We start from the raw sequence: 26,639 nt of genomic DNA, 5'->3' as shown, positions 1-26,639 counted from the left end.
CCGCTGTGTTCAGCAACTTCTCCCCGTCTGCTCTGCCTCAGAGCCACACTGTCCCTATTCCCTAGTTCTCCCTCAATGCTCTCACCTTCTGACCTATTGCTCCCGTGCCCACCCCCCTGCCATACTAGTTTAAACCCTCCCGTGTGACACTAGCAAACCTCGCGGCCAGGATATTTATGCCTCTCCGGTTTAGATGCAACCCGTCCATCTTATACAGGTCACACCTGCCCGGAAGAGCTCCCAGTGGTCCAGATAACGGAAACCCTCCCTCCTACACCAGCTGTTTAGCCACGCGTTTGTCTGCTCTATCTTCCTATTTCTAGCCTCACTGGCACGTGGCACAGGGAGTAATCCCGAGATTACAACCCTCGAGGTCCTGTCTTTTAACTTTCTGCCTAGCTCCCTGAACTCCTGCTGCAGGACCTCATGCCCCTTCCTGCCTATGTCGTTAGTACCAATATGTACAACGACCTCTGCCTGTTTGCCCTCCCCCTTCAGGATTCCCTCTACCCGTTCGGAGACATCCTGGACCCTGGCACCAGGGAGGCAACATACATAGAGAATTGATTCAACATCTCATTTCAAAAACAACAGACCATTTCCCCTTTTTAAAATGGCAGAGCAGGCTCGGTGGGCCGAATGTTTGACTCCTGATCCTTGTTTACACTTTCAGTGCTGCAATGAAGTGCTAGCCTCAACTATGTGAAGTCCAGGAGGGAGGGTTAAATTGGAAATATTCTGGCTCAGGCAAGAGTGCTTAAAAAAAGTTGACGTGGTCTGTAGATGAACACGTGGAAAAGCATGAATTGTTAAAAAGTAATCAAGAAAGGGAAACAAGTTAAATTAACAAGACTTCCTTTTGACACTACTAACATAGTCAAAAGGAGAATACAGTATATATTCTATCCTTGGATTTTCAGAAAGCTTTTGATAATGTTGCACGTTGGCAATTGATGACTAAGTTTTTAAAAAATTTAGAGTACCCAATTATTTTTTCCAATTAAGGTGCAATTTAGTGTGGCCAATCTGCCTATCCTGCACATCTTTGGGTTGTGGGGGTGAAACCCACGCAGACACGGGGAGAATGTGCAAACTCCACACAGACATGACCCAGGGCCGGGATTCGAACCCCGGTCCTCAGTGCCGTAGGCAGCAATGCTAACCACTGTGCTGCCCATTGATGACTAAGTTAGAGACATGGAGCAGGAGACAAAATATAATTCTGCCTAAGAACAATGAACTGTGCAAAACATTACAATGGGTTGTTTTGGAACTGTTGTTCTTTTAATCTATCTGATTCTTAGTGTAATAAAATGATGTCAGTGTACGCAGACATTACGCTTTCTAAAAATTGTTTTACATTCCACCATAGTTCGCTCGTTCTGAGTTATTAGCGAGAAAATAAAAAGGGTGCTCCAATCTTCACAACTTTACCTACAAAATAAGATTTAAATACCAGGTGTATTTACTCACAGCACAAGACTTAATGTTATAGTGAAAAATTAATCAAAGTCTGAGAAACACTCCAAAGATATTTGATCCAGTTTGATAATAAAAACCAGGTGATCTATGTGGATTGAAGGAAAAAAATGATCTTAGCACCAGGAAGTAGAACCCTGAGGAGTCACCTGTGTGGTAAATATAAGATATCTTGGGCAAGATCTGCTGACCGCGTTGCACCCGAAAAGCAGCGCAGCACGGCTGGTAGATGCCGGGAGATCGCACAAGACATGGAAATGTGAATCCTGCCCATTATGGACAGGATCACTTTCTGGCATATTAGAGTGAGACAGCTAGTCTCATTCTAATATGCATTCCCGAGATCTAACTGAAGCGTAAGATCTAACCTCCTTGCCTTGGACGAGCGCTTTCAGTGCTAGTCTCCACAAACGCAGACCAAATGGAACGACACTCGTGGGGGTCTCCCAGGAGATTGAAGGTCCCCAGTGGTTCCCTTCTGGGCAGGGTGGCACCCTGCCAGGCCAGCCTGACAGTGCCACTTGGTTGCCAGCCTGGCACTGCCAAGGTGCAAGGTGAGTTGGTGCTGGGGGGTTCGGGGGTTGCGTCGGGGGATCGAGAGCAGAGCTCCTCAGTGCAGAAAATGGGCTAATTACACGCTATGGAACTCTGTTCCTACTCGGGTAGATTGCACCCCATCTGCGAGATTCTCCGTTGGCAGGATACTCTGTTTCGCCGAATAGCTCAAGAGTGTCATTTCTATATTTTTCAATTCTGTTTCTGTAGGCTGGAGTCCCGATGCCAGATATTCTGAACACTTCCTTTCTGAGGCTAAATTACTACATTGGAATGGAAGGTTTAAACCTTGGGATTATCCCACTGCACACGTGGAACTCTGGGAAAGATGGTATCTTCCTGATCCAACAGGACGGTTTAGATTAGTGCGACCCAACAATTAAGAACTCTATATCATGGATAGAATTGATATTTCTTCATCCAATTAAGTGTGCTTATAGGCATGCGGCAGTTAAGTAATCCACTCTCCATACTTTTGTTTTGTTTCTGTGAATTAAATGGTAGCAGAACTTGCTGTGATGGAATTGAGATTCAGCTGTTTAAAAAAGTAATTAAATAATCAGTATTATTCAGTGAAAACATTTTCACAACAGAAAATAAAATGTAGTCTTGCACAATAACTTCAGTACTTTCAGCAGAGGGAGGTTTTGTTATATTTTGGTGTAATGCAATTTGATAAATATTTCATACTTAACCTTTTTGAATAGTGGGCGGCACGACAGCACCAGGGACCTGGGTTTGATTCCCCACTTGGGTCACTGTCTGTGTGCAGTCTGTATGTTCGCCCTGTGTCTGCGTGGGTTTCCTCCGGATACTCTGTTTTCCTCCCACATTCCAAAGGTGTGCAAGTTAGGTTGCCCCTTAGTGTCAAAAAAGGTTAGGTGGGGTTACTGGGTTATGGGGATGGGGTGGACGTGTGGGCTTAAACGGGGTGCTCTTACCAAGGGCCGATGCATACTCGATGGGCTGAATGGTTTCCTTCTGCGCTGTAAATTCTGTGATTGCATAGAAGTCTTCATAATTGCTTTTCTATACTTGAGAGGTAAAGTTAAAATGCAATGTATTCTACAAATTTGAAAAATGGTTAAATCAGTTTTTGCTTAACTTTCAGTAACACATTTATAGTTTAGAAATTTAGGATGGTATAAATCCACATCCTGGGAATAACCTTAAAGTTAGAGCTGGGACCTTCAGGGATGTCAGGAAGCATTTCCAGAAAGAATTACTAAGAAAAAATGAAGAGGCAGAAAGCAGAATATGAGAGACTGTTGCTAACTTTGGTTGGCTCTTAATTTGTTGCTCGTTGTGTCTTTACTTAATTTGCTCTGTTTCTATAACCTTTGCTCTAGAGTCGCCAGGTATCTTTATGATACCGCCACAAGGTTCAAGTTCAAGTACTGATCAATAACTCAACACACCAATTACTAAGATTCAAATCAAAACACATTTATTATACACAGTAAATCACTACTCATGCATAAACTCTACTTTCTAGACTATTCTCTATCACTATAAGGCCTATACTTAGCTTCGGAATTGGCCCACCAGGTCACGGGAACAAATGGCCTTTCGTTCGATCTGAGTTTGCAGGTTTCAAAAGCTGGTATGGACTGGTAGCTAGGAGCGCCTATCTCGTAGCGTGCATTGACTGGAGACTTACTTGGTTGATGCGGCAGCTTAGGCAGTTCACTCTCATGGGTTAATTCGAGTTGCTGAGTGACCCTGCCAAGAATGTTGAATTGAACTTGGGGACTCTATTTTATAGTCCCCAGGGGCTTCACGCCCCTTTGGGGCGGACTACGTATCTGGTTCCAAGTGATTGGACTGCGTTCCGATCACTTGGATCGATTTCTCCAATACTGGAGCCGTTTCCTGATCGCTGGGCGGTTCCTAGGTGTCCGTTAGCCTTCCTTTGTCTTGGCTCCTGCTGGCGCCGAGGAGTCTGGCTTGGCCTTATTCACCTTACATGTTTCAATTGTTCCCGGAGATCGCTCATTAATATGCAGATGGCTGCTGGTTTCAGTGCTGTCTGGGCTTCTGCAAGTTCTAATACACAGGAGACTTTGCACTTGCTAGTTTTTCCTGGCTTGGCTGAATTTCCCTGTAGTCTTTGCGGATCTCCATTTTAAGTCGGGAAGTGGCCAACCCAGGTGGCTAACGCGAAGCGTGAAGGATCACATAACTGCGTTGTCTTCACTTCCTGACCCAGCGAGTACTCTTTCCATGGCCTCTACACTGACCATAACTATATATGAACATTTTCAACTAACAATTCTAAGTGGCGCTATGTCACAACAGGGACATGCATTACAACATTTAAAAAAACAGTACCTCTAACTATCCTCAATAAACTATCCTTACTCAAACAATCAAAAATAATCTACAACACTTTAAATGTACAAATAGCAGCAACACAAGTTTGTCTGGCTTAGCAGTCAAGCACACAGGTTTACATTTCTTTATTGAACAAAACACCCATAAAGAAAAGCGGATGCACTTTAATTCACGCGAGGGGTTGGGGGGTTTGATGAAGTCCGAAAATAGGGGACCTAAACGTGTATACTGGGGTGCGAGAGCGGTAGGCTCTCCTTCGCCATGTTCTGAGTCTAAGTGTCTGCACGACACTGCAGAGTATCGCCAGTACTAAGAGTGATTCTACAATGTACGATAGTGAATACCAGGTTATAAACGTATCACACCATGATGGTGTGTTGTTACTTGTCACTGGGCTCTGGGTGCTATGGGGAAGCGAATCATTGACGGCCAAGGGGGGGGGGGGGGGGGGGGTCAGAGGGTTCGCATTCGCGCGGAACCGGATACAAATTACAATAACGACGAAAAACACGTATGACGTCTTCATTGTTGTCTTCTTTTCCTTTCTTCTCTTCCTCTTTTTCTTCCTCTGAAGTTCCTGAGGTTCCGGAGTTCTATGGACATAAGCATAATATCTGTTACTATCTTGTGTAATATCTTGAATGTTAGCATGTCTGTCTTTTAGTGCCAATTTCCCTTTATAATTTGTCACCATGTGTGACTCCCTCATTTTTTTTTTAAACCGAAAATTTGGACTAGACATCTAAGAGAATACTGCCGTACTGTGAGCCGTCTCGCAGCCTGTGTGATTTACCATCCTAGTGTTTGAGGATGTAAATAGCAGAGGGAAGCCAAGGTGTCGGCGATATATCAGGAGATGAAAGAAGAGGGGGAGGCTTTGGTAGAGGAGCTGAAGGGTAAATGGGAAGAGGAGCTGGGGGAGGAGATTGAGGAGGGGCTATGGGCTGATGCCCTAAGTAGGGTTAATTCCTCTTCCTCATGTGCCAGGCTTAACTTAGCCTGATACAATTTAAGGTGGTTCATAGAACGCATATGAAGGGGGCGAGGCTGAGTAGGTTCTTTGGGGTGGAGGATAGATGTGGGAGGTGCTGAGGAAGCCCGGCAAACCATGTCCATATATTTTGGTCATGCCCGGCACTGGAGGGGTTCTGGAGGGGAGTTGCGGGAACAGTATCTAAGGTGGTGAAAGTCCGGGTCAAGCAAGCTGGGGGCTAGCACTATTTGGAGTAGTGGACGAGCCGGGAGTGCAGGAGGCGAAAGAGGCCGGTATTCTAGCCTTTGCGTCCCTAGTAGCCCGGTGAAGGATCTTGTTAATGTGGAAAGAGGCGAACCCCCCCAGCGTGGAAGCCTGGATAAATGATATGGCAGGGTTTATCAAATTGGGGCAGATAAAGTTTGCCTTGAGAGGGTCTGCGCAGGGGTTCTACAGGCGGTGGCAACCGTTCCTGGACTATCTCGCGGAGCGTTAGATCAAGGTCGGACAGCAGCAACAGAAACCCAGGGGGGGGGGGGGGGGAACGGGGGGTGGGGGGTTTCTGGGGGGCATTTGAGCAAGGAAACACATGAATGATCCGGAGAACTGGCATGTACGGGAGGAATCCAATGTACAAAGTTCTGTATCTTATTGACTTGCTATGTTCATGTCTTGCTATGTGAGCTTTCTTTCTTTTTGTAACGGGGGGGGTGGGGGGGGGCGGGGGTTGTTTGTATGGTTGAAAATTCTGTTGAAAAATTCTTTATAAATATATATTTTGTTAAAATAAAAAATAGCAGAGGGAAGCAATCCTAAGGGTTGCTAAACCAAACAAAAGAATTTTGAACGTAATCGAGCCAAAATGGGGTGCGTATGGGCCGCGGCAGGTAAGAATGTGGTCGTCGTGGGGGCTGCCTCTCGTGATTACCTTCGAATCAGGAGAGTAGTTATGATTGTTGTCTGCTGACTGACTAGTTCCTCTGAACTATTGTCTGGGACAAACTTGTACCTTTACCAGCCAGGGGGCGTTAAAGGAGTGGTGACGTGGGGTCGTGAAAACTTTCGAGTTTACACACAACACTTAACGATAACATTAACGAACAAACATTGAACAAACATGCAGCAGGTTTCATCAGAAAGGACATCGTAAATCACATTTGGACTGGGGTGTAACTAGCATATGGAGGCAGTGAAGTGTGGCCGAAGAAGAGAGGAAGGAGGAGCGAAACAAAAATGAAGTGGCCTTGCTGAGGTATCCCTGCCAGGAGAAGTGGTGGGTAAGCACGCACAGTTTGCATGGGGCAGCTGGGACCTTGTAGCTGCTGTAGGTGGTGTTCTCTTTCATATCTGTGGGCTAGTCTAGCTGGTGGGGGTCTCCTGCAATCTCGGGCGAAGTGTCCTGACTGCCCACAGTTGTAACATGACCCCTGGGGCACATAAGGTGGAGCAAGCTCTCCGGTGCATTGTTCCCTTGGGTATGGTTCCCTGGGTGGGGGGTCGGGGCTCTTGGTGTCTTTGCTGGTTCGGGGGGCATTTGTGGGCTGATTCCGTTGCTGTTTCAGGGGGGCTTGACATAATGTCCTAATTGTCCGCAATTGTAACATTCATGAGCTTTGGGCTGGGGTTGGCTGTTCCTGCCCTCATTTACCCATGCGGGGTTCTGGTGTGCTTTAACTGGGTTCATTTCTACCTGCTCTTCATCGGGTGCTATAAATGCGGTTTTGCCTGCAATTGATTGCTCCCAAGCACGGGACAATCTCTTCAAAACCCATTTTTCATTGTGGGCCTCATCTGAGGGGTCATAATTGGTACAGGCCTTTTGTCCTGCCTCTGTGGCATGGGAGATAAGGGTGCGGGTCAATTTGGCCATGTTGTCTGGGGACAAATGGGCGCGGTCTAAGTTGCCGAAAACGGCTGTAAAATGTATCCACAGACTTCCAACAAACGCTGTGGGGTGTTCTGTCTTTTTCTGCCTGCACTTTTTCAGGCCTTCTACTGGGTCACCTCTGTTGTAACCGATCGCGTCTAGGATCGCCGTGTGCATCTCTGCAAGGGTGCCTCCTCCTACATTCTGTGGGTCGGGAAGGGCTGCTACAACCGAAGGGTGTAAGCTTAAAACTGCGAGCTTCACTTGCTCACGCTCATCCAGGCCGTACATGGTCGCCTGCTGTTTTACTCTAGCAAATAAGTGGTGGGGGTCTGAGGTGGGGAGGAACGATGCGATCCTTTCGCACGCGTCCCGTAATTGGGTCACGGTTAAGGGGGTGGTGTAAAGGAATTCTGCGTCTCCTTCCGATGTGACTGTGCGGTGGGTGGTTACTGGATTCATGGGTGCCTGATCTATCTGCTCTGTGGGGGGTTGGGGTGCTTTTCTCCTTTGGGGCTTTCCTTGCGCACATGTTCCCTGAACATATCTATGCGCGGTCTCGTTTAATTCTTGCCAATCAGGGCCGTCTTCCTAATCTAATTGGGATCAAAAGGTGCTCTGAAACCCATTTTGTACTGAAAGCAAAGACTGCAGTTCCGCAATCTGCTTCCTGCAATTGGCATGATCTAATGAGCTTTGTCTGCTCCGTGGTGGCAGTATGGAGTGCTCTTAATGCTGCCTTTAGATCGCTGCACTGCCTTTGCAATGCCGCTACCTGTTTCTCTGTCTCTTCTCTTACCGGGACTGCATGTTGCGTGTCCTGATAGGCCTTTTCGTATTGGGTTTGGAAGCTGCTCAGATGCATTGGCAAGACTGGTGTGCCCTCTTGGCACCATCCACCTCTCCGTCCTTTGCTGCCAACTTCCTTCTTAATTCTATATTCTCTTTCTCGATCTCGCTAACATCGACCTTGCTCATTTGATGTGTCTCCTCTTTCTCTTTGCGGAGTGTCCGAACAACCTCCTCTGTGCCTCGCAATTGTGCCAGACAGGACACGATTGCCATCGGCTTGCGAGCTTGTCCCAAGCTCTTCTTGTGGATCTCTGACAGGTTCTCCCACCAAGTATGTCCTATACTCCCGGGTCCTGTTTCCTTATTATCACAGAATTCACTCCAAAGGGACCATCCTTTCCCTTTGAGATATTTTCTGATCTCTTCTTCCCAAATTGGACACTGTCCTACTCTACTGCAGGTCGCTGCAACCACAAATTCTTCAGGGTTCATGAGGCGTTGCATTGCCTGCATTGCCATCTTTCCTCTCTTAAAATTTGGAACGAGGGTTACTAAGGCGGTGCTGTAACTACGGGTACGGCTTTCACTATTTTCCAGAATACAAACACCCAACATTTTTTTTCGCAACAAAAATCTATCAGTTTTACCTTATAGCCCTGTTAGTTACGCATGCATTAACACACTTCCGAATTATGAGGATTGTCAGAACTGCTTGAACACTTGTGGGTTTTTTCTGTTCCCAATTGGATTCTAATTCAAATTTTGGGTTCTCCCGGAGTGGTTAGGCCACTTCTAAATCGGGTCCCGTCAGGATGTCGCCAGTAAATGTTGCTAACTTTGGTTGGCTCTTAATTTGTTGCTCGTTGTGTCTTTACTTAATTTGCTCTGTTTCTATAACCTTTGCTCTAGAGTCGCCAGGTATCTTTATGATACTGCCATGAGGTTCAAGTTCAAGTACTGATCAATAACTCAACACACCAATTAGTAAGATCAAATCAAAACACATTTATTATACACAATAAATCACTACTCATGCATAAACTCTACTTTCTAGACTATTCTCCATCACGAAAAGGCCTTTACTTAGCTTCGGAACTGGCCCACCAGGTCACGGGAACAAATGGCCTTTCGTTCGATCTGAGTCTGCAGGATTCAAAAACTGGTATGGACTGGTAGCTAGGAGCGCCTATCTCGTAGCGTGCGTTGACTGGAGACTTACTTGGTTGATGCGGCAGCTTACGCAGTTCACTCTCAAGGGTTGATTCGAGTTGCTGAGTGACCCTGCCAAGAATGATGAATTGAACTTGGGGACTCTATTTTATAGTCCCCAGGGGCTTCACGCCCCTTCGGGGCGGACCCCGTACCTGGTTCCAAGTGATTGGACTGCGTTCCGATCACTTGGATCGATTTCTCCAATACTGGAGCTGTTCCCTGATTGCTGGACGCTAGGTGTCCGCTGGCCTTCCTTTGTCTTGGCTCCTGCTGGCACCGAGGAGTCTGGCTTGGCCTTATTCACCTTACATGTTTCAATTGTTCCCGGGGATCGCTCATTAATATGCAGATGGCTGCTGGTTTCAGTGCTGTCTGGGCTTCTGCAGGTTCTAATACACAGGAGACTTTGCACTTGCTAGTTTTTCCTGGCTTGGCTGAATTTCCCTGTAGTCTTTGCGGATCTCCATTTTAAGTCGGGAAGTGGCCAACCCAGGTGGCTACAAGACAGATAGCAAGTAATGTAAAAAGATAGTTAAAATTTCTACAAGAATTTGAATGGGAAAAGAGAAACTAAAGCTGCCGTTGGACCTCGAGAGAGAGAGAGAGAGAGAGTCTGGGGAATTCATAAGTGAAAGTAAAGAAATAGCAGAGGCAATGAACAGGTATTTTGCATCTGTCTTTACGGCAGAGGACTTAGAAAACTTCTCAGAAATTCCTGAAAATCACAAGGTGATAGGAAGAGTTAAACTTAATACAATCACCATCGCCAGGGGAAGAGTGCGAGAAAAGTATTAGACCTAAAAGCTGACAAGTCCCTGGGACTGGATGGCCTGCAAGGATCTTAAAAGTGGCGGCACAGATAGTAATAACCATCCAAAGTTTCTTAGATTTTAAAAAGGTTCCAGTGCATTAGAAAATAGCTAATGTAACATCTTTATTCAAGAAATGACAAGAACTAGAAATCAGGAAACTATAAGTCAGTTAGCCTAACACCTGTCGTGGGAGTGCTAGAATCCATTATTAAGAAGGTTATTTGGATAATCAGACAAAGCCAACGTGAAATGGAAATCATGTTTCTGTTAGAATTTATAGGAGGGCAGCAGGGTGGTGCAGTGGTTAGCACTGCTGTATCATGGTGGCGAGGTCCCAGGTTCGTTCCCAGCTCTGGGTCACTGTCCGTTTGGAGTTTGCACATTCTCTGTGACTGTGTAGGTTTCCTCCCGTTGCAAGATCTGCAGGTTAGGTGGATTGGCTATACTAACTTGCCCCTTAATGTCCAAAGGTTAGATGGGGTTACAGAGATAGGGCGGGGCAGTAAGCCGAGGTTGAGTGCTCTTTCGGAAACCGGTACACTCGATGGGCCGAACGGCCACCTTCTGCACTGTAAGGATTCTATGAAAAGATGTAGACTATTTAAATGGAGAAAGATTTCAGAACTCTGTACCAGATTGATCTAGGTGTCCTGGTACCTGAATCACAAAGTAATTATGCAGGTACAGCAAGAAATTTGAAAGGCAAATGGAATGTTGGCATTCATTGTGAGGGAAATGGAATATAAATGTAGAGAAGCTTACGGAGCTTTACACAGCCTTGCTGAGACCACTTGGGATTACTGTGCAGTTTTGGTCTCATTTAAAACTATATAATTGCTTTAGAAGCAGTTCATCCATAAATATTCCCGTAACAGCCTCCCCGAACAGGCGCCGGAATGTGGCGACTAGGGGCTTTTCACAGTAACTTCATTTGAAGTTACTGTGACAATAAGTGATTTTCATTTCATTTTTCATTTACTTTCGCCACAGTAACAGCAGTGTGTACCATCTACAAGATACACTGCAGGCACCCACCGTACCTTAGACAGCATCTCCAAATCCATGACTGATGCCATCTAAAAGGACAAGGGCAGCAGACACATGGAAACACCACCACCTGGAGGCTCCCCTCCAAGCTATACATCATCCTGGCTTGGAAATTTATTACCTTTCCTTCAGTTACTGTGACAAAATCCTGGAATTCTTTCCCCAAGAGCACTGTGGATGTACCTATACCACCTGGGCGGCAGCAGTTCAAGAAGGCAGCTCACCAACATTTTATCAAGGACAAGTAGGGATGGGCAATAAATGTTGGCCTAACCACCAACATCGACATCCCATGAATGAATAAAAATTCAGAGAAGGTTCACTGGACTCATTCCAGGAATGGAGACGGGTATTATGAAGGGTTGAACAAGCTAGGCCCAAACCCCACTAATGTTTAGAAGAATGAGAGGTGGGCAGCACGGTGACGCAGTGGGTTAGCCCTGTAGTCTCACGGCGCCGAGGTCCCAGGTTCAATCCCGGCTCTGGATCACTGTCCGTGTGGGGTTTGCACATTCTCCCCGTGTTTGCGTGGGTTTCGCCCCCACAAAGATAGCTTCAATATGCTTTAATAAAATTCTACTAATCCTCACTTTTGAAATTTTCAATTGGTCCCCAATCTCCTGGGGAAGAGTGCAACAAATTACCAAAGATGTGCAAGCTAGGTGGATTGACCACGCTAAATTGCCCCTTAATTGGAAAAAATGAATTGGGTACACTAAATGTATTTAAAAAAAGAATGAGAGGTGATCTTATTGAAACAAAGTGGCTAGCACTGCTGCCTCACAGCACCAGGGACCGTCCTTGGTTGACTGTGGAGTTTGCATGTTCTCCATGTCTGCATGGCTTTCCTCCGGGTGCTCCGGTTTCCTCCCACAGTCCAAAGATGTACAGGTTAGATGGATTAGCTATGCTAAATTGTCCTTTAGCGTGGAGGTTACAGGAATAGGGTGGTGGATTGGGCCTAGGTAGGGTGGTCTTTCGAGCGGTCTGTGCAGACTCGAAAGGCTTCCTCCTGCACTGTAGGGATTCTATGAAAAACATACAAGATCTTGAGCGGACTTGATAAGGTGGATATGAAGAGAATCTTTCCCCTTGTTGGGGGAAGACTAAAAATTGGGGGCATACGCGGTCTCCTGAAGGGTCATTGATGTGTAGAATTTTCTTCCTGAGACTTCCGGTTGCGGCTATGCCTAGGTAGGTTGCAGCTCCCGCCGGGAATGGACTTTTGGGCTGGTGCAGCGGAAAGTGCGAGGGAGGAAAAGCAAGATGGCGGCGGGTGGAGACCAAGCAGCGTGGGCGCAGAAGCAGCAGGAGTTTCTTAAACGCTGCTTTGAGGAGCTGAGGACAGAAATGCTGGCGCCAATGGAGGCGGCGATTGAGAAGCTTGTGGAGACCCAGAAGGCCCAAGGGGCGGCAATCCGGGAGGTGCAGGAAAAAGCCTCGGACGAGATCTTGGGCCTGGCGGTGAAGGTGGAGGCGCACGAGGCGCTGCACAAGAGGTGGGCGGAAAAATTCGAGGACCTGGAGAATAGGTCGAGGAGGAAAAATCTTCGGATTCTGGGTCCGGTGCCGGGGCATATATGAGCACGATGCTCAATTCGCTGATGGGCGCGGGAGCTTTCCCGAGGCCCCTGGAGCTGGATGGGCTCATCGGGTCCTGGCAAGGAGACCCAAAGCCAACGGGCCGCCAAGGGCTGTAGTGGTGAGGTTCCACCGCTTTATGGACAGAGAGTGTGTCCTGAGATGGGCCATAAAAAGAGCGGAGCAGCAGGTGGGAGAACACGGAGATCCGAATTTACCAGGACTGGAGTGCGGAGGTGGCTAAGAAGAGGGCTGGTTTCAACCGGGCTAAGGCGGTACTCCATCGGAAGCGGGTGAAGTTCAAGATGCTGCAGCCAGCGCGATTGTGGGTCACATTCCAAGATCGGCACCACTATTTTGAAACGCCTGATGAGGCATTGAACTTTATCCAGACTGAAAAGTTGGACTCAAATTGAGGGTTTGTCGTGGGGGGGTGTTTACTGTGTTTACTGCGTTTGGGGAATGTTCTTTTTGTTTGAGTGCTGGGTGAATGGATTTGATGTGGGGGCTGTGGGAGAGTGTGGGCGTCGGTGTTGGAGGGGCAGGGCTCCGCGGAGGAAGAGGGGAGATGGAGGCCCGGGGATGGGGAGTTGGGGTAAGGCCGCAAAAAGGAGCTGTGCCAGAGGGGGCAGGGCCGGCTCAGGAAAGCGCGGGCTTTTTCCCGCGTGAGGGAAGGATGGGGGCGGGGCCGGGGGGGGGGAAAGGTGGTGCTGGAGAGGAGCGCACTTACGGGAGTGTCATGGGGGGAGCAAAATGGCTAGATGAGGATCTAGCGGGGGGGGGGGGGGGGGGGTACTGGGTTGCTGCTGCATTGGCCAAAGGGGAGCTGGAAGTAGGAGAGGTAGTCGGGGCGGGAGTCCGCCACCTGAGGGACTGGAGGGTGCGGGAGACGCGGGCACGTGGCTGGCCTAGAAAAGGAGATGGCCAGTCGGCGGGGGGGGGGGGGGGGGGGGGGGGGGGGGGGGGGGTCTCCCGTAAGTCAGCTGACTCCTGCTGACCCTGGCCTCTCCTGCCATTCCATCGACCCCCCAGTGTGAGACTCCCCCCACCCCTTGGCAGTAGTGTGCGCTCCTCTCCAGCACCGCCTTTCACCCCCGGCCCCGATCCAGCTGATAACTTGGAATGTGAGGGGCCTGAACGGGCCGGTCAAGAGGGCCCGGGTGTTCGCATACTTACAGGGACTGAAGGCAGACGTGGTTATGCTCCAGGAGACACATCTGAAGGTGGCAGATCAGGTTAGGCTGAGAAAGGGATGGGTAGGGCAGGTCTTTCATTCAGGGCTGGATGCGAAGAAACGAGGGGTTGCAATACTGCTGGGGAAGCGGGTGTCGTTCGAGGCACTGAATATTGTAGTGGATAATGAAGGTCGATATGTGATGGTGAGTGGTAGGTTGCAGTGGGTGCGGGTGGTACTGGTGAATGTATATGCCCCGAATTGGGATGATGCTGGATTTATGAAACGCATGCTGGGTCGGATTCCGGATCTGGAGGTAGGAAGCTTGATAATGGGGGGGGACTTCAACACGGTGCTGGACCCAGCACTGGACCGTTCTAGGTCCAAGATGGGTAAGAGGCCGGCTGCGGCCAAGGTGCTCAGGGGGTTTATGGACCAGATGGGGGGAGTGGATCCATGGCGGTTTTGAGTAGGACGCTAATCCCGAAAGTGGAGGGAACGGAATATTCGGCCATAGCCATCTCGGACCACGCCCCGCATTGGGTGGAGCTGGAGTTGGGGGGAGAGGGACCAGCGCCCGCTGTGGCGTCTCGATGTGGGACTGTTGGCGGATGAGGGGATGTGCGGGCGGGTACGGGGGTGTATTGAAAGATATTTGGAAGTGGGGGTAGACTGTGAGGCGTTGAAGGCGGTGGTCAGGGGAGAGCTAATCTCCATTAGGGCCCACAGGGAGAAGAGAGAGGGGAGGGAGAGGGAGAGGATGGTGGGGGAGATTTTAAGGGTGGACAGGAGGTATGCAGAGGCCCCCAAGGAGGGGCTACTTAGGGAGCGACGGAGCCTCCAGACAGAATTCGACCTGTTGACCACCGGGAAAGCAGAGGCACAGTGGAGGAAAGCGCAGGGGGCGACGTATGAGTATGGGGAGAAGGCGAGTCGGATGCTGGCACATCAGCGTCGTAAGAGGGAGGCAGCGAGGAAGATTGGTGGAGTTAAGGATAGAGGGGGAAATACGGTGCGGAGTGCGGTGAGAATAAATGAGGTATTTAGGGACACCTATGGGGATCTGTACAGGTCTGAGCCCCCAGCGGGGGGGGGGGGGGGGGGATGCGACGATTCCTAGATCAGCTGAGGTTCCCGAGGGTGGAGGAGGAGGAGGTGGCTGATTTGGGGGCGCCGATTGGGCTGGAGGAGCTGGTTAAAGGATTGGGGAGCATGCAGGCGGGGAAGGCCCCGGGGCCGGATGGGGTTCCGGTTGAATTTTACAGGAAATACGTGGACCTGCTGGGCCCGTTGCTAGTGAGAACTTTTAATAAGGCGAGAGAGGGGGGGACCTTGCCCCCGACAATGTCCAGTGCGCTGATTTCTTTGATCTTGAAGCGGGGCAAGGATCCATTGCAATATGCGTCGCATAGACCGATCTCGCTCCTCAATGTTGACGCTAAGTTGCTGACGAAGGTGCTGGCTACGAGAATTGAAGATTGTGTCCCGGAGGTGATTCATGAGGACCAGACTGGATTTGTGAAGGGTAGGCAGCTAAATACAAATGTGCGGAGGCTCCTCAATGTGATTATGATGCCCTCGGTGGAGGGGGAAGCGGAGGTAGTGGCAGCTATGGACGCGGAGAAGGCCTTTGATCGGGTGGAGTGAGAGTATCTTTGGGAAGTGTTGCGGAGGTTTGGGTTCGGGGAGGGGTTCATCAGTTGGGTCAGGCTGCTATATAGAGCCCCGGTGGCAAGTGTGGCTACGAACCGGCAGAGGTCGGAGTCCTTTCGGCTGTACCGGGGGACGAGGCAGGGGTGCCCCTTATCCCCCTTGGTGTTTGCACTGGCAATTGAGCCGCTGGCCATGGCACTGAGGGAGTCCAGGAAATGGAGGTGATTGGTCCGGGGAGGAGAGGAACACCGGGTGTCGTTGTATGCCGATGACCTGTTGTTATATGTTGCGGATCCAGTGGAGGGGATGGCAGAGGTCATGCGGATCCTTAGGGAGTTTGGGGACTTTTCGGGGTATAAACTCAACGTAGGGAAGATTGAGCTCTTTGTGGTGCATTCAGGGGACCAGGGAAGGGGGATAGACGAGCTACCGCTGAAGAGGGTGGAAAGGAGCTTTCGGTACCTGGGGATCCAAGTAGCTAGGAGTTGGGGGGCCCTGCACAAGCTCAATTTGACGCGGTTGGTGGAGCAGGTGGAGGAGGATTTTAAAAGATGGGATATGCTGCCACTCTCACTAGCGGGTAGGGTGCAGTCGGTCAAAATGACGGTCCTCCCGAGGTTTCTGTTTGTGTTCCGGTGCCTTCCCATTATGATCCCCAAGGCCTTTTTCAAACGGGTAAGCAGGAGCATCATGGGATTTGTTGTGAGCGAATAAGACGCCGAAGGTGAAGAGTGCATTTCTGGAGCGTAGCAGGGACAGGGGGGAGCTGGCGCTGCCGAATTTGTGTGGCTATTATTGGGCAGCCAATGTGGCGATGATCCGTAAGTGAGTCATGGAGGGAGGGGGGGGGGGCGCGTGGAAGAGGCTAGAGATGGCGTCCTGTGTGGGCACGAGCCTGAGGGCGCTGGTGAAGGCACCGCTGCCGCTCTCGCCGACAAGGTACACCACGTGTCCGGTGGTGGTGGCGACGCTGAAGATCTGGGGGCAGTGGAGGCGACACAGGGGCGAGGTGGGAGCCTTGGTTTGGTCCCCCGATTTGGGAGAATCAGCGGTTCATCCCGGGAAGGATGGATGGGGGGTTTCGGAGCTGGCATCGGGCACGGATTAAAAGAATGGGGGGCCTGTTCATCGATGGGACGTTTGCGAGCCTAGGGGCGCTGGAGAAGTTTGGGCTACCCCCAGGAAATGCTTTCAGGTACATACAAGTGAGGGTGTTTGTGAGGCGGCAGGTGAAGGAATTTCCGCTGCTTCCGGCATGTGGGATTCAGGACAGGGTGATTTCGGGTGTATGGATTGGAGAAGGCAAGGTTTCGACGATTTACCAGGAGCTGAAGGAAGAGGAGGCCTCGGTGGAGGAGTTAAAGGGCAAGTGGAAGGAGCTTGGGGAGGAAATAGATAAGGGTCTGTGGGCTGATGCCCCGAGTAGGGTTAATTCTTCCTCCTCTTGCGCCAGGCTCAGCCTAATACAGTAGTTACTCACAGAGTGCATATGACAGGGGCAAGGTTGAGTAGGCTCTTTGGGGGTGGAGGACAGATGTGGGAGGTGATCGGGGAGCCCGGCAAACCACGTCCATATGTTCTGGTCGTGCCCGGCGCTGGATGGGTTTTGCAAGGGCTATGTCCAAGGTGGTGAACGCCCGGGTCAAGCCGAGCTGGGGATTAGCATTATTTGGGGTATCGGACGAGCCAGGAGTGCAGGAGCCGAAAGAGGCCAGTATTCTGGCCTTTACGTCCTTGGTAGCCAGGCGGAGGATTTTGCTACTATGGAAAGAAACAAAGCTCCCTAGTGTGGAAGCTTGGATCAATGACATGGCAGGGTTCATCAAGCTGGAGAGTATAAAATTTGCCTTGCGAGGGTCTGTGCAAGGGTTCCTCAGGCGGTGGCAACCGTTCCTAGGCTATCTCGCGGAGCTATCATGGTTAGGAGGAGGTCAGCAGCAGCAGCCCAAGGGCGGGGGGTGGTGGTTCTTTTGGGGTGGCATTTGGGTGAAGGTGTTTTTTTTCCCCTATTTGTGTTTTTAAATGTTATATGGGGGGGTTATTGTATATGGGGGAAATCCAATGCATAATTTCTGATTGTTGTGTTCTTGTTTCTTTCTTCTTGTTTGGGGGGGGGTGTTTGTTGAAAAATTTGAATAAATATATTTTTTTAAAAAAAGGAATTTTCTTCCTGAGAAAATAGTGAAGGTCGGGTCTTTCAATTTATTCAAGGCAGAATCAAGACAGATTTTTTTTTAAAAGTCAAGGAATTTGGAGCCAAGGCCACAACCGGATCAGCCATGATTTTATTGAATCATGGTGCAGGCTCAGAGGGCCAAATGCACTCTTCCTTTAAAGGGTAATGGTAATTTGTAACACTCTTCCCCAGGAGATTGGGGACCAATTGAAAATTTCAAAAGTGAGGATTGGTAAATTTTATTAAAGGATATTGAGCCCAAGTGGGCAAATGGAGTTTAGATACAGCAGTCATTATCTAACTGAATGGCAAAATAAACTTGAAAGGCTGTATTTCTGCCTCCTGTTTCGGAGTGTGAAAGTATAGCAGTTTTGGCATTGCACTAGTAAAGTGGTGGTTGACAGTTCAGATCTTAGCTATAGCAAATTGTGGAACAGAATTCAAAAAATAGAATAATTTTTTAAAAAAAATCAATTTACAGGATGTGGGCGTCACTGGTTAGGCCAGCATTTATTGCCCATCCCTACTTGCCCTTCAGAAGGTGGTGGTGAGTTTCCTTCTTGAATGGCTGTAGTCCTTCAGGTGTAGGTACACCCACTATGCTGTTAGGGAGTTCCAGGATTTTGCCCCAGCGACAGCGAAGGAACAATATATTTCCAAGTCGGGGTGGTGAGTGATTTGGAGGGGAACCTCCAGGTGGTGGGGTTCCCAGATATCTGTTGTTCTTGTCCTTCTAGATGGGTAGTGGTTGGGGGTTTGGAAGGTGCTAAGGAACCTTGGCGAGTTACTATAGTGCATCATGTAGATGGTATACAAGCCTGCCACTGTTCATCGGTGGTAGAGGGTGTGAATGTTTGTGGAAGTAGGAGCAATTAAGCGGGCTGCTTTGTCCTGGAAGATGTCTAGCTTCTTAAGTATTACACTCCTGACTTGTGCCTTGTAGAACGTGGACAGGCTTTGGAGGGGTCAGGAGGTGTTACTCGCCATGGGATTCCTAGCCTTTGACCTGCCCTGGTAGCCACAGTAGTAATGTGGCTAGTCCAGTTTAGTTTCTGATCAATGGTAACACCCAAGATGTTGATTGTGGGGCATTCAGTGATGGTTAGATCCTCTCTTGTAGGAGAGGATTGCCTGTGTGGTGCAAAAGTGACTTGCCACTTGTCAACCCCAGCCTGGATATTGTCCAGGTCTTGCTGCATTTGGATATGGACTGATTCATTATCTGTGGATTGTGGGCCTGCATCATAAAATAACCATTGGAGCTGTTCCCACTTTTGTCATTAAAGGCACATTGTTAAGAAAAGCCTTTCAGGGACGGGAATCTGTCAGAATTTGTCCTACGTGAGACTCCAATCCAGTACAATGTTGTTGACTCTTATTACCCTGAGAAACAGAACATAGAACATACAGTGCAGAAGGAGGCCGTTCGGCCCATCGAGTCTGCACCGACCCACTTAAGCCCTCACTGCCACCCTATCCCCGCAACCCAATAACCCCTCCTAATCTTTTTGGTCACTAAGGGCAATTTATCATGGCCAATCCACCTAACCTGTACGTCTTTGGACTGTGGGAGTAAATCGGAGCACCCGGAGGAAACCCATGCAGACACGTGGAGAACGCGGTGCAGACTCCGCACAGACAGTGACCCAGCGGGGAATCAAACCTGTGAAGCTACAGTGCTATCCACTTGTGCTACCGTGCTGCCCAAATGTCTTCAGAGTTCAGGAAAGTAGCAATGGGCAATCTATGCATCATGTTCATGCCCATATACTGAGAACAGGTTTTTAAGAAATCTCTACTACTAGTTTAAGGCTAAGTCCAAAAGAAGTGGAAGATCTTGTTTTGAAAAGTTTAATTAAGTAGCAGACTTATTCTCTCAAAAAGAGTTTCTAAAAAGCAGGACGTGCCCACTTCAAATGCATAAATAATCTAGATAATAAACCTAACTGTAATCTGTCTGAATTAGCGAGAAAAGTATGCAAAACGAGCAACAATGGATTCACAAAAGACTTTAGATTTGTTGGAACAGATATATGGCAAACTGAAAAAATTATATTTTATTATTTCATAGGTGTCGCTGGCTCAGCCAGCATTTATTGCCCACTCCTAATTACCCTTGAGAAAGGGGTGATTAAACCCCTGCAACCCATGTGAGATAAGTACACACTGTGCTGTTAGGGATTCTGGGTGTTGACCCAGCGATAGTGAAGGAATGACGATATATTTCCAAGTCAGGATGGTGGGGGTCTTGGAAGGGAACTTGCAGGTGGTGGTATTCCCATGCATCTGTTGACCTTGTCCTTCCAGGTGGTTGAGGTAATGTGTTTAGAAGGTAAATATATTAAACAGATCAAAAATGATGGACAACCAAACACATCCCTCTAATCTAATTGCAACCATTTTTCTCTTTTTAATATTAAGCTTTGTACTCTCAAGCACTTCCAAACTCCAATGAAACCATGTAGATCTTGTGTGAAAAATTAGATTTGTTATCCTAGTGCCATTTACCTTCTGGATGGATGAAAGCTAAATAAACAATATAGAAAATTATCTAAATTGTGTGGCAAAACAAAGTTCCTTTTTCAGCTGGGTGTGCGTGTAGTTTGTGTGCAAAACAGCAGATAATCCCTGCACAGAAAGTATGAACTGTCCTGCTCAGCTTGGAGATGTGCAGAAACACGAGTTACCGTTGCAAGATCAGACTTCTCCAAAATGTATTCAAAGATTTACATAAGTAAATGAGCATGTAACATTTCAATGTAAAATGCAAACAAAAAAGTAAAAAGTATTCATTGTGATTTTTATTGAATTTCTTTTGCCAGCTTTCAAAACCATCCCTCTCTTGCAAGAGGATTGAGCACCAAATGTACAAGTTGTAAACAGTATCATTTTAACATTTGAAAAAAAGTTTCCAGTAGCTGCCCATTCACTTCAAGTCAGAGTACATTTACTTGTATATATTCCCACAGGCACATTTTACATACTAGAACATGTGATGTGGGTGTAACCTGAAAACGTCCTGTACAACAGCTTTAAGTCACTAAAGACAGAGACTTACAAATGCTTTGTTGAAAACACTCAAGCAGGTCAGTTACAATAGTTTCCTTAATGAACCTTTAAGGCATTTTACATAAGTGTGATGTCTCGTAGGTATGAACTTATACATAAAATCGATAACCTGGATTTTAACAGGGGTGAGTGTGGAGCTGGCAGGCACGAGGCAGGTTAGACCAGATTTCTGCACAAATCCAGCATCAATGACTTCACGTTAGCAGACGGGAGCCAAGGCCAGCAATTCGCAGGAACAATCTCCAGTCAGTTAGAGACGTATGAAGGGATAAGAGGAGGGGATGGTAATTGAGTAGGCAATCAGAAGGAAGCCCAAAACCCCAGATTTCCTTGGGAGATTCACCCCTGCTTCCCCCAACCAGAGAGGATACCTGTAAAAATAAAATGGTCTCTTTTGACCCTTCTACGTCTTTGCAGCTGGGGTTTATGACAAGCTAAATACTAGGCTCTGAAAGCAGCTGCCCAGGGGTAAATAACCAGAGTACACCTGTTAAAATGGCAGGGATTGACCAAATAAGCTGCTGCAAGAATTTAAACTGCCTTGCACTCATTCTCATTGCATGTGGGGGTTAAAGTCTGGGCTAGTGAGCTCCATTTCTCTATCTTAAGCACTTAAGTACAAGGGCCCACAGAAAAAACTTAATTCTCTTTATTCAATTTAAATCAGGTCAAAAGAAAATTGTTACACACGTTTAGCTTGAAGGGAAAGTGCTTTGGAATGCACGCGAGCCAGAATTTTGAACGCCCCATTTAATATCCAAACAATTTTCAATGGAAAACTATCTTTTACAGTTCATACAAAAACATTAAAACCCCAAACGCTGAAGGCAACTGTACTGTTGCTGACTCATATTTAAACATAAGTAGAAGATTTTCCCAAGAAGCTATATTTAAAATTGCTTTGTATCATCATTTGTATTAAGTAATATTGTTAAAGTAGCAACACAGGGGGGGAATTTACTGCTAAAAAAGGAACCAGCAGTTAAATTAAGCAACTTTGAGTAAAGTGTATACTTAAGTATTAAAGAACATCTATTCAATTGTAAAACATGATTACTTATGCTACTTATTATTTTTACAACACTATAGCACCCTTCTTGTCCTTAAAGACATAATGAAAAGATACAGTCAATGGAAAAAATAATTTCATCTTGTTTAATTTAGTTTTAATTTTCTATGGAGAAGCGTCATAACATTTCAAAACGGTTTAAAATAATGAATTGAAACTGCTCTGATCCAATGTTGAATTTGCATAAACAAATGGGACACCTGGACCCATAATCATTGTATAATTTTAAAAACACTTACACCCTTTGGTCTAATAAATTTTAAATTAAAGTGGTTTGCTGAACAGGTCTGAAATTGAAACTGCTATTGTTAGAACTTCAACATACCCTGAAAAATGCAAATGTTAAAATAGCTTCAAATAAACAAGACCTTAAACAGCATCGTTTCAATTCAGTTTAAAAGGTTACATGACAGTTTTTGTTGAACTCCCACTACGTTTACAAAGACCAATAAAGGCTTCACTGCACCCAGTCTATTGCTAGCATTTACAGAAAGAATTTCTGAATAGCCAAAGAGCCTTACAATTTAAATACTTGAGCAAAAGAGAATCTGTACTCGCAAGAAACCCCCAACTAACTGCATTACAGGAATAAAATGAGCACTTGACCATATAAATAAAAAAACATACAAGTTCATTTAAAACTATTTCTTCCATCTATAAATATTTTGGGAAAAGTTTAATTCTAAAAGTTTAAGAGTTCAGCTTTCTGACCTTTACTACATCATTACGTTTACACATAATTCTAGACTTAAAACAGTAAAAAGAAATATTATCCCAAAACTTCTTCAGTTCACAAACTGAGGTACAGTACTTTTAAGACTGCATTAAAACTGCAGTAACGAAGTTCTGCAAACCTGTCAATATATTATGTACTATTTCCTTCTTGAGACTGTGTGCAGTAATTGTTGATTGAAGGAATCTGATCTGCAAATGACTGAGTCATCCACTGACCGTCAGGAACTTGGCAAAACGTTGATTCCATGTTGTATTCAGAGTTGCTGGCTGCTGCTACAAATCAAATTTAATCAAAGTAACTTAGTGCCATTTTCCAAAACAAATCTGAAAATGGTTCATAAATATAACTGTAGAAGAAGTACACTGAGCCATGTGCTTAGATAAATGCAGCTGCAATCAAGAAATATTGAACTGAAGTTTAAAATGTAAACTCAAGATGAAAGCATTTAAAATTGTAATGTTATTAACTTTTGTAACTACAAAGTACAAAAGTTTGGAACATGTCATATTTCAAGACAAACATCAGGGAAACATTTGGAGTCACCATGGAATTCATTAAGTTTTGCACTATATTTGCAACCACAAATTACCATAGGAATTGCTCGATGAAATGAGACCATGGGCCCTGCTATTCTCCACAATACAACATTGACAGAGATTAATTAATTACTATGATTAGTCAGCAACTCATTCAATTAGTCTACAACAAACAGAAATTACATGAGGAAAATCCCAGTAGTGGAGACTTTGGGAGATACAGGTCAAAAGTCACATTTATCTTCCCTCTACTCACCTCCCAATCACAACCATTCCAACTTACCACATAATGTCTCAAATTACTCATATACTGTATCTCAAATATTATTTACTGAAAATCCACCTATGAATTTGAATGACTCAGTCTCACTGGGGACCTATTCTAGACTGACCACTTGCTAATATATAGTTTTAGGAGATTTGTTTAGAATTTAACCCTCCTTCAAATACAGGCAGCATTCTCTAGTTCTACTGTTCTGGACAAGCTGAAGTTGCTTGTTGGCAAAGTACATCTAGTCACTGTACTCCAATCTAATGAAACCGGTCTGTACATAATGCAGGCCACAGTGTTAAATATATATCATAACATACATAATTTCCTTCAGGTTTTTATATTGCATGGTGCATTTAATGGTGCTTTGTAATCCTTTGTACATGGTTTATATGCACCCTACTACCTCAAAATTATAACAGTTGTTGCATGCAGCTCCAAACCAACTAATTTAAGAAAGTAAGTAGACTAGAATACTCCCACAACTCATTAAAAAAGTAAGTAGATTAGAATACTCTCAAAACATAGTAGTGCAACTGTAGCAACATTGATGTAGCAATGGCTACGTTTTTAAAAGGACAATTGGTAATTTCTAATTTCAATCTCTAACTAACTGGTACTTTACAGGTTACTCCTTTTAAATATAGAAACGAGGAGGAGTAGGTCATTCTGCCCTTTGAGCCTGAACTGCTTCCTTATTCAACTATTTTATACAGACAAATGGATCCCAGGAGAGAGGTATTTGGCTATACAAAATTCTGCCAGAATCATAGGTTGTAATCAAGGTGTGGTTTAGGAATTACAACAAAGTTTGTAACTTTTCTCCAAGAAGAATTATTTAATTTTAAAAAGTTCAAATATTGGTGATGCTGTGAGGAAGGTAGCATGCTTCCTTCATTGACTCATGAATTATATTAGTAGCAAATTAACAGCATTTTTGTAAGAGTTACATCATTGCCAAAAATCCACATATAGTATCGTCCTGCAGGTTACTAGAATGTTTGGAACTTAGTATATAGATCACATCAATATAGATCACATCAATATAAACTGTAAAGTCCCAAGCTGATTTGCTCACAATGGAAATCATTTTGTACATTTACCTGGTTCTGTCGTAGCAAAATGGCACTGCCCATTGCTTTCAGTGGATTTTTCCACATATGTACCTCCATAAGCAGCGTCATAACCAGGGTCATGTTTTTCCTCTTTAATTGCCATTTTCTTGGCTTCCACTAAGGGGAGAATCAGAACATTATCAAGCTTTAAAAAAAAAAAAATGATTTTTATTTGAAACTATAATAAAAAACTTCAGAGGTGCTTTATTGAATTACTACAAATTGTGGACAAACAAGAACTCACCAATCCTGACAATAAAGCTTAGGATTCAGCCTCTGTCTGATTAATTAGAATCTAACATTCTAATACTTAGTGAACACTGATACCAATTTGGTATTAACATTCATTTTTACATAAACTGGGTATAAAGTTAAAACGCTTAAAACGCTTGCAGCAAATAAAAAAAGTGTATAAGTTCGAGCTTATACTATTCGTAAGTTCGATTCACTCGTTTCATATATCAATAGCAGACATTCGGCCTACAACTTCCAATCTCTGGATGGTTGGACCCCAGAAGTACTCCAAAAGATGCACTATGTGAACCCTTTGGAGGCCTAGATGTATTGACTACATGGGAATTACCCTGGAAGTTTGGACTTGCAAAGGGCAATTCCCCAGAGTCTGGAACCTAACAGAACTCGGAAGTTAAAGTTCGAGACTTTGGACGGTTCCAATTCACTTAGAACAGTTACCCAGAAAAGTTAGAAAGATTAAAAGCAGTTATTAACTCCCAGGTAAACATATAACGGACATCCTGACTCCCCACTGGACCTCAACACCCTGATTCAGTTACCCACCCAACAACCTCTGGCAATCCACCTTAACTCCTCACTCAACAACCAGCCACCCTATCCCCTAACCCATTCACCTGCCACCTAATCCCCTCATTCATTCACCTTCTCTCCATAGCTTCTCAAGTGGCTTAAACTCTATTGGAATTTGACTTCCCCTACAATCCTGTACTATGAAGGATGACTCCCAGGGACAGGTACATTCTGCATATCTCAAGAACCTTGATTCAGAAATGCAGAGCCTTAAGATAATAAAAAAGTGGAGTGGCAATCCTATGGTTATTGGCACTGCTTGCAAGATTCAACCAATTAACTCAGGTCCTAAGTTTAAACAGTTGATGCAAACAGAAGGTTTCCAACTATCTGAAAAGAGTTGATTTATTTGGAACAGGGCTATGCCATTCAGCCTGTCAAACCTGCTCCACCAATCAATTTGATCAGAGCTGATTGTCTATCTCAAAGCCATTTCCCCACACCATGGGCGCTATTCTCCACTCCCACGCCGGTTGGGAGAATCGCCTGGGCCGCCAAAATTTCCAGGGACGCCGGTCCGACGCCCTCCCGCGATTCTCCCAAGCGGCGGGAACGGCCCGGTAGAGTTTCGCGGGCCGCAGGCCAGAGACACCCAAAATGGCGATTCTCCGGCACCCCCGCTATTCTGAGGCCCGGATGGGCCAAGCGGCCAGGCCAAAACGGCGGGTTCCCCCCGGCGCCGTCCACACCTGGTCGCTGCAATCGTGGGTGGTGCGTGAACGCTGGGAGGGGGGGGGGGGCCTGTGGGGGGGCGAGGGGGGATCCTGCACCGTGGCTTCACCTGGAACGTGGGGTGGCCCGCAATCGGTGCCCACCGATCGTCGGGCCGTCCTCTCTGAAGGAGGACCTCCTTCCTTCCGCGGCCCCGCAAGATCCGTCCCCCATCCTCTTGCGGGGAGGACTTAGAGAGGACGGCAACCACGCATGCGCGGGTTGGCGCATGCCCGTTATGTGGCGCCGGCCGCGTCATCTATGCGGCGCCGCTTTTACGTGGGCGACAAGGCCTGGCGCGTGTAGATGACGCGGCCCCGATCCTGGCCCATTGTCAGGGCCCGAATCGGTCGGGACCGGGGCCGTTCCGCGCCGTCGTGAACCTCGACGGCGTTCACAGCGGCGCAGCCACTTCGGCGTGGGAGTGGAGAATCCCGCCCCATATCCCTTAATGTCACTGGTCTCCAGAAATCTTATCAATTTCAGTCTTGAACATGCTCAACGATTGAGCTTCCACAGCCTTGTATCGTACAGATTTCCAAAGATTTCACCACTGAATGAATAGATTCTTCCTCATCTATCTTAAATGGCCTACGTGCCCGAGATTTAGCACACTGGTTTAGCGCACTGGGCTAAATCGCTGACTTTTAAA

The 26,639-nt window shown here is 46.6% G+C and overlaps 2 protein-coding genes across 3 annotated transcripts in view; one reads left to right on the top strand and one right to left on the bottom strand.

The window, feature by feature from the left end:
- The window catches only part of glt8d2 (glycosyltransferase 8 domain containing 2), a 93,362-nt gene extending 88,570 nt beyond the window's left edge, over positions 1-4,792 (top strand). Inside the window, exon 10 of the mRNA XM_072484980.1 lies at positions 2,245-4,792. Within this exon, the coding sequence (XP_072341081.1) occupies positions 2,245-2,417 (173 nt within the window). The 3' untranslated portion in view covers positions 2,418-4,792. The remainder of the gene's footprint in view (positions 1-2,244) is intronic.
- A 15,646-nt stretch (positions 4,793-20,438) lies between these two features.
- Positions 20,439-26,639, bottom strand: part of LOC140396392 (G/T mismatch-specific thymine DNA glycosylase-like) — a 31,376-nt gene continuing 25,175 nt past the window's right edge. For both annotated transcript variants that reach the window (XM_072484974.1, XM_072484975.1), the window contains exons 9-10: positions 24,440-24,568; positions 20,439-22,801 (exon numbers count right to left, since the gene is read on the bottom strand). In XM_072484974.1, the coding sequence (XP_072341075.1) occupies positions 22,659-22,801; positions 24,440-24,568 (272 nt within the window). In that variant the 3' untranslated portion in view covers positions 20,439-22,658. The remainder of the gene's footprint in view (positions 22,802-24,439; positions 24,569-26,639) is intronic.

Source organism: Scyliorhinus torazame, chromosome 19 (assembly GCF_047496885.1).
Source record: "Scyliorhinus torazame isolate Kashiwa2021f chromosome 19, sScyTor2.1, whole genome shotgun sequence".
Taxonomy (NCBI): Eukaryota; Metazoa; Chordata; class Chondrichthyes; order Carcharhiniformes; family Scyliorhinidae; genus Scyliorhinus; species Scyliorhinus torazame.
This window is presented reverse-complemented; position numbering and strand designations above follow the sequence as displayed.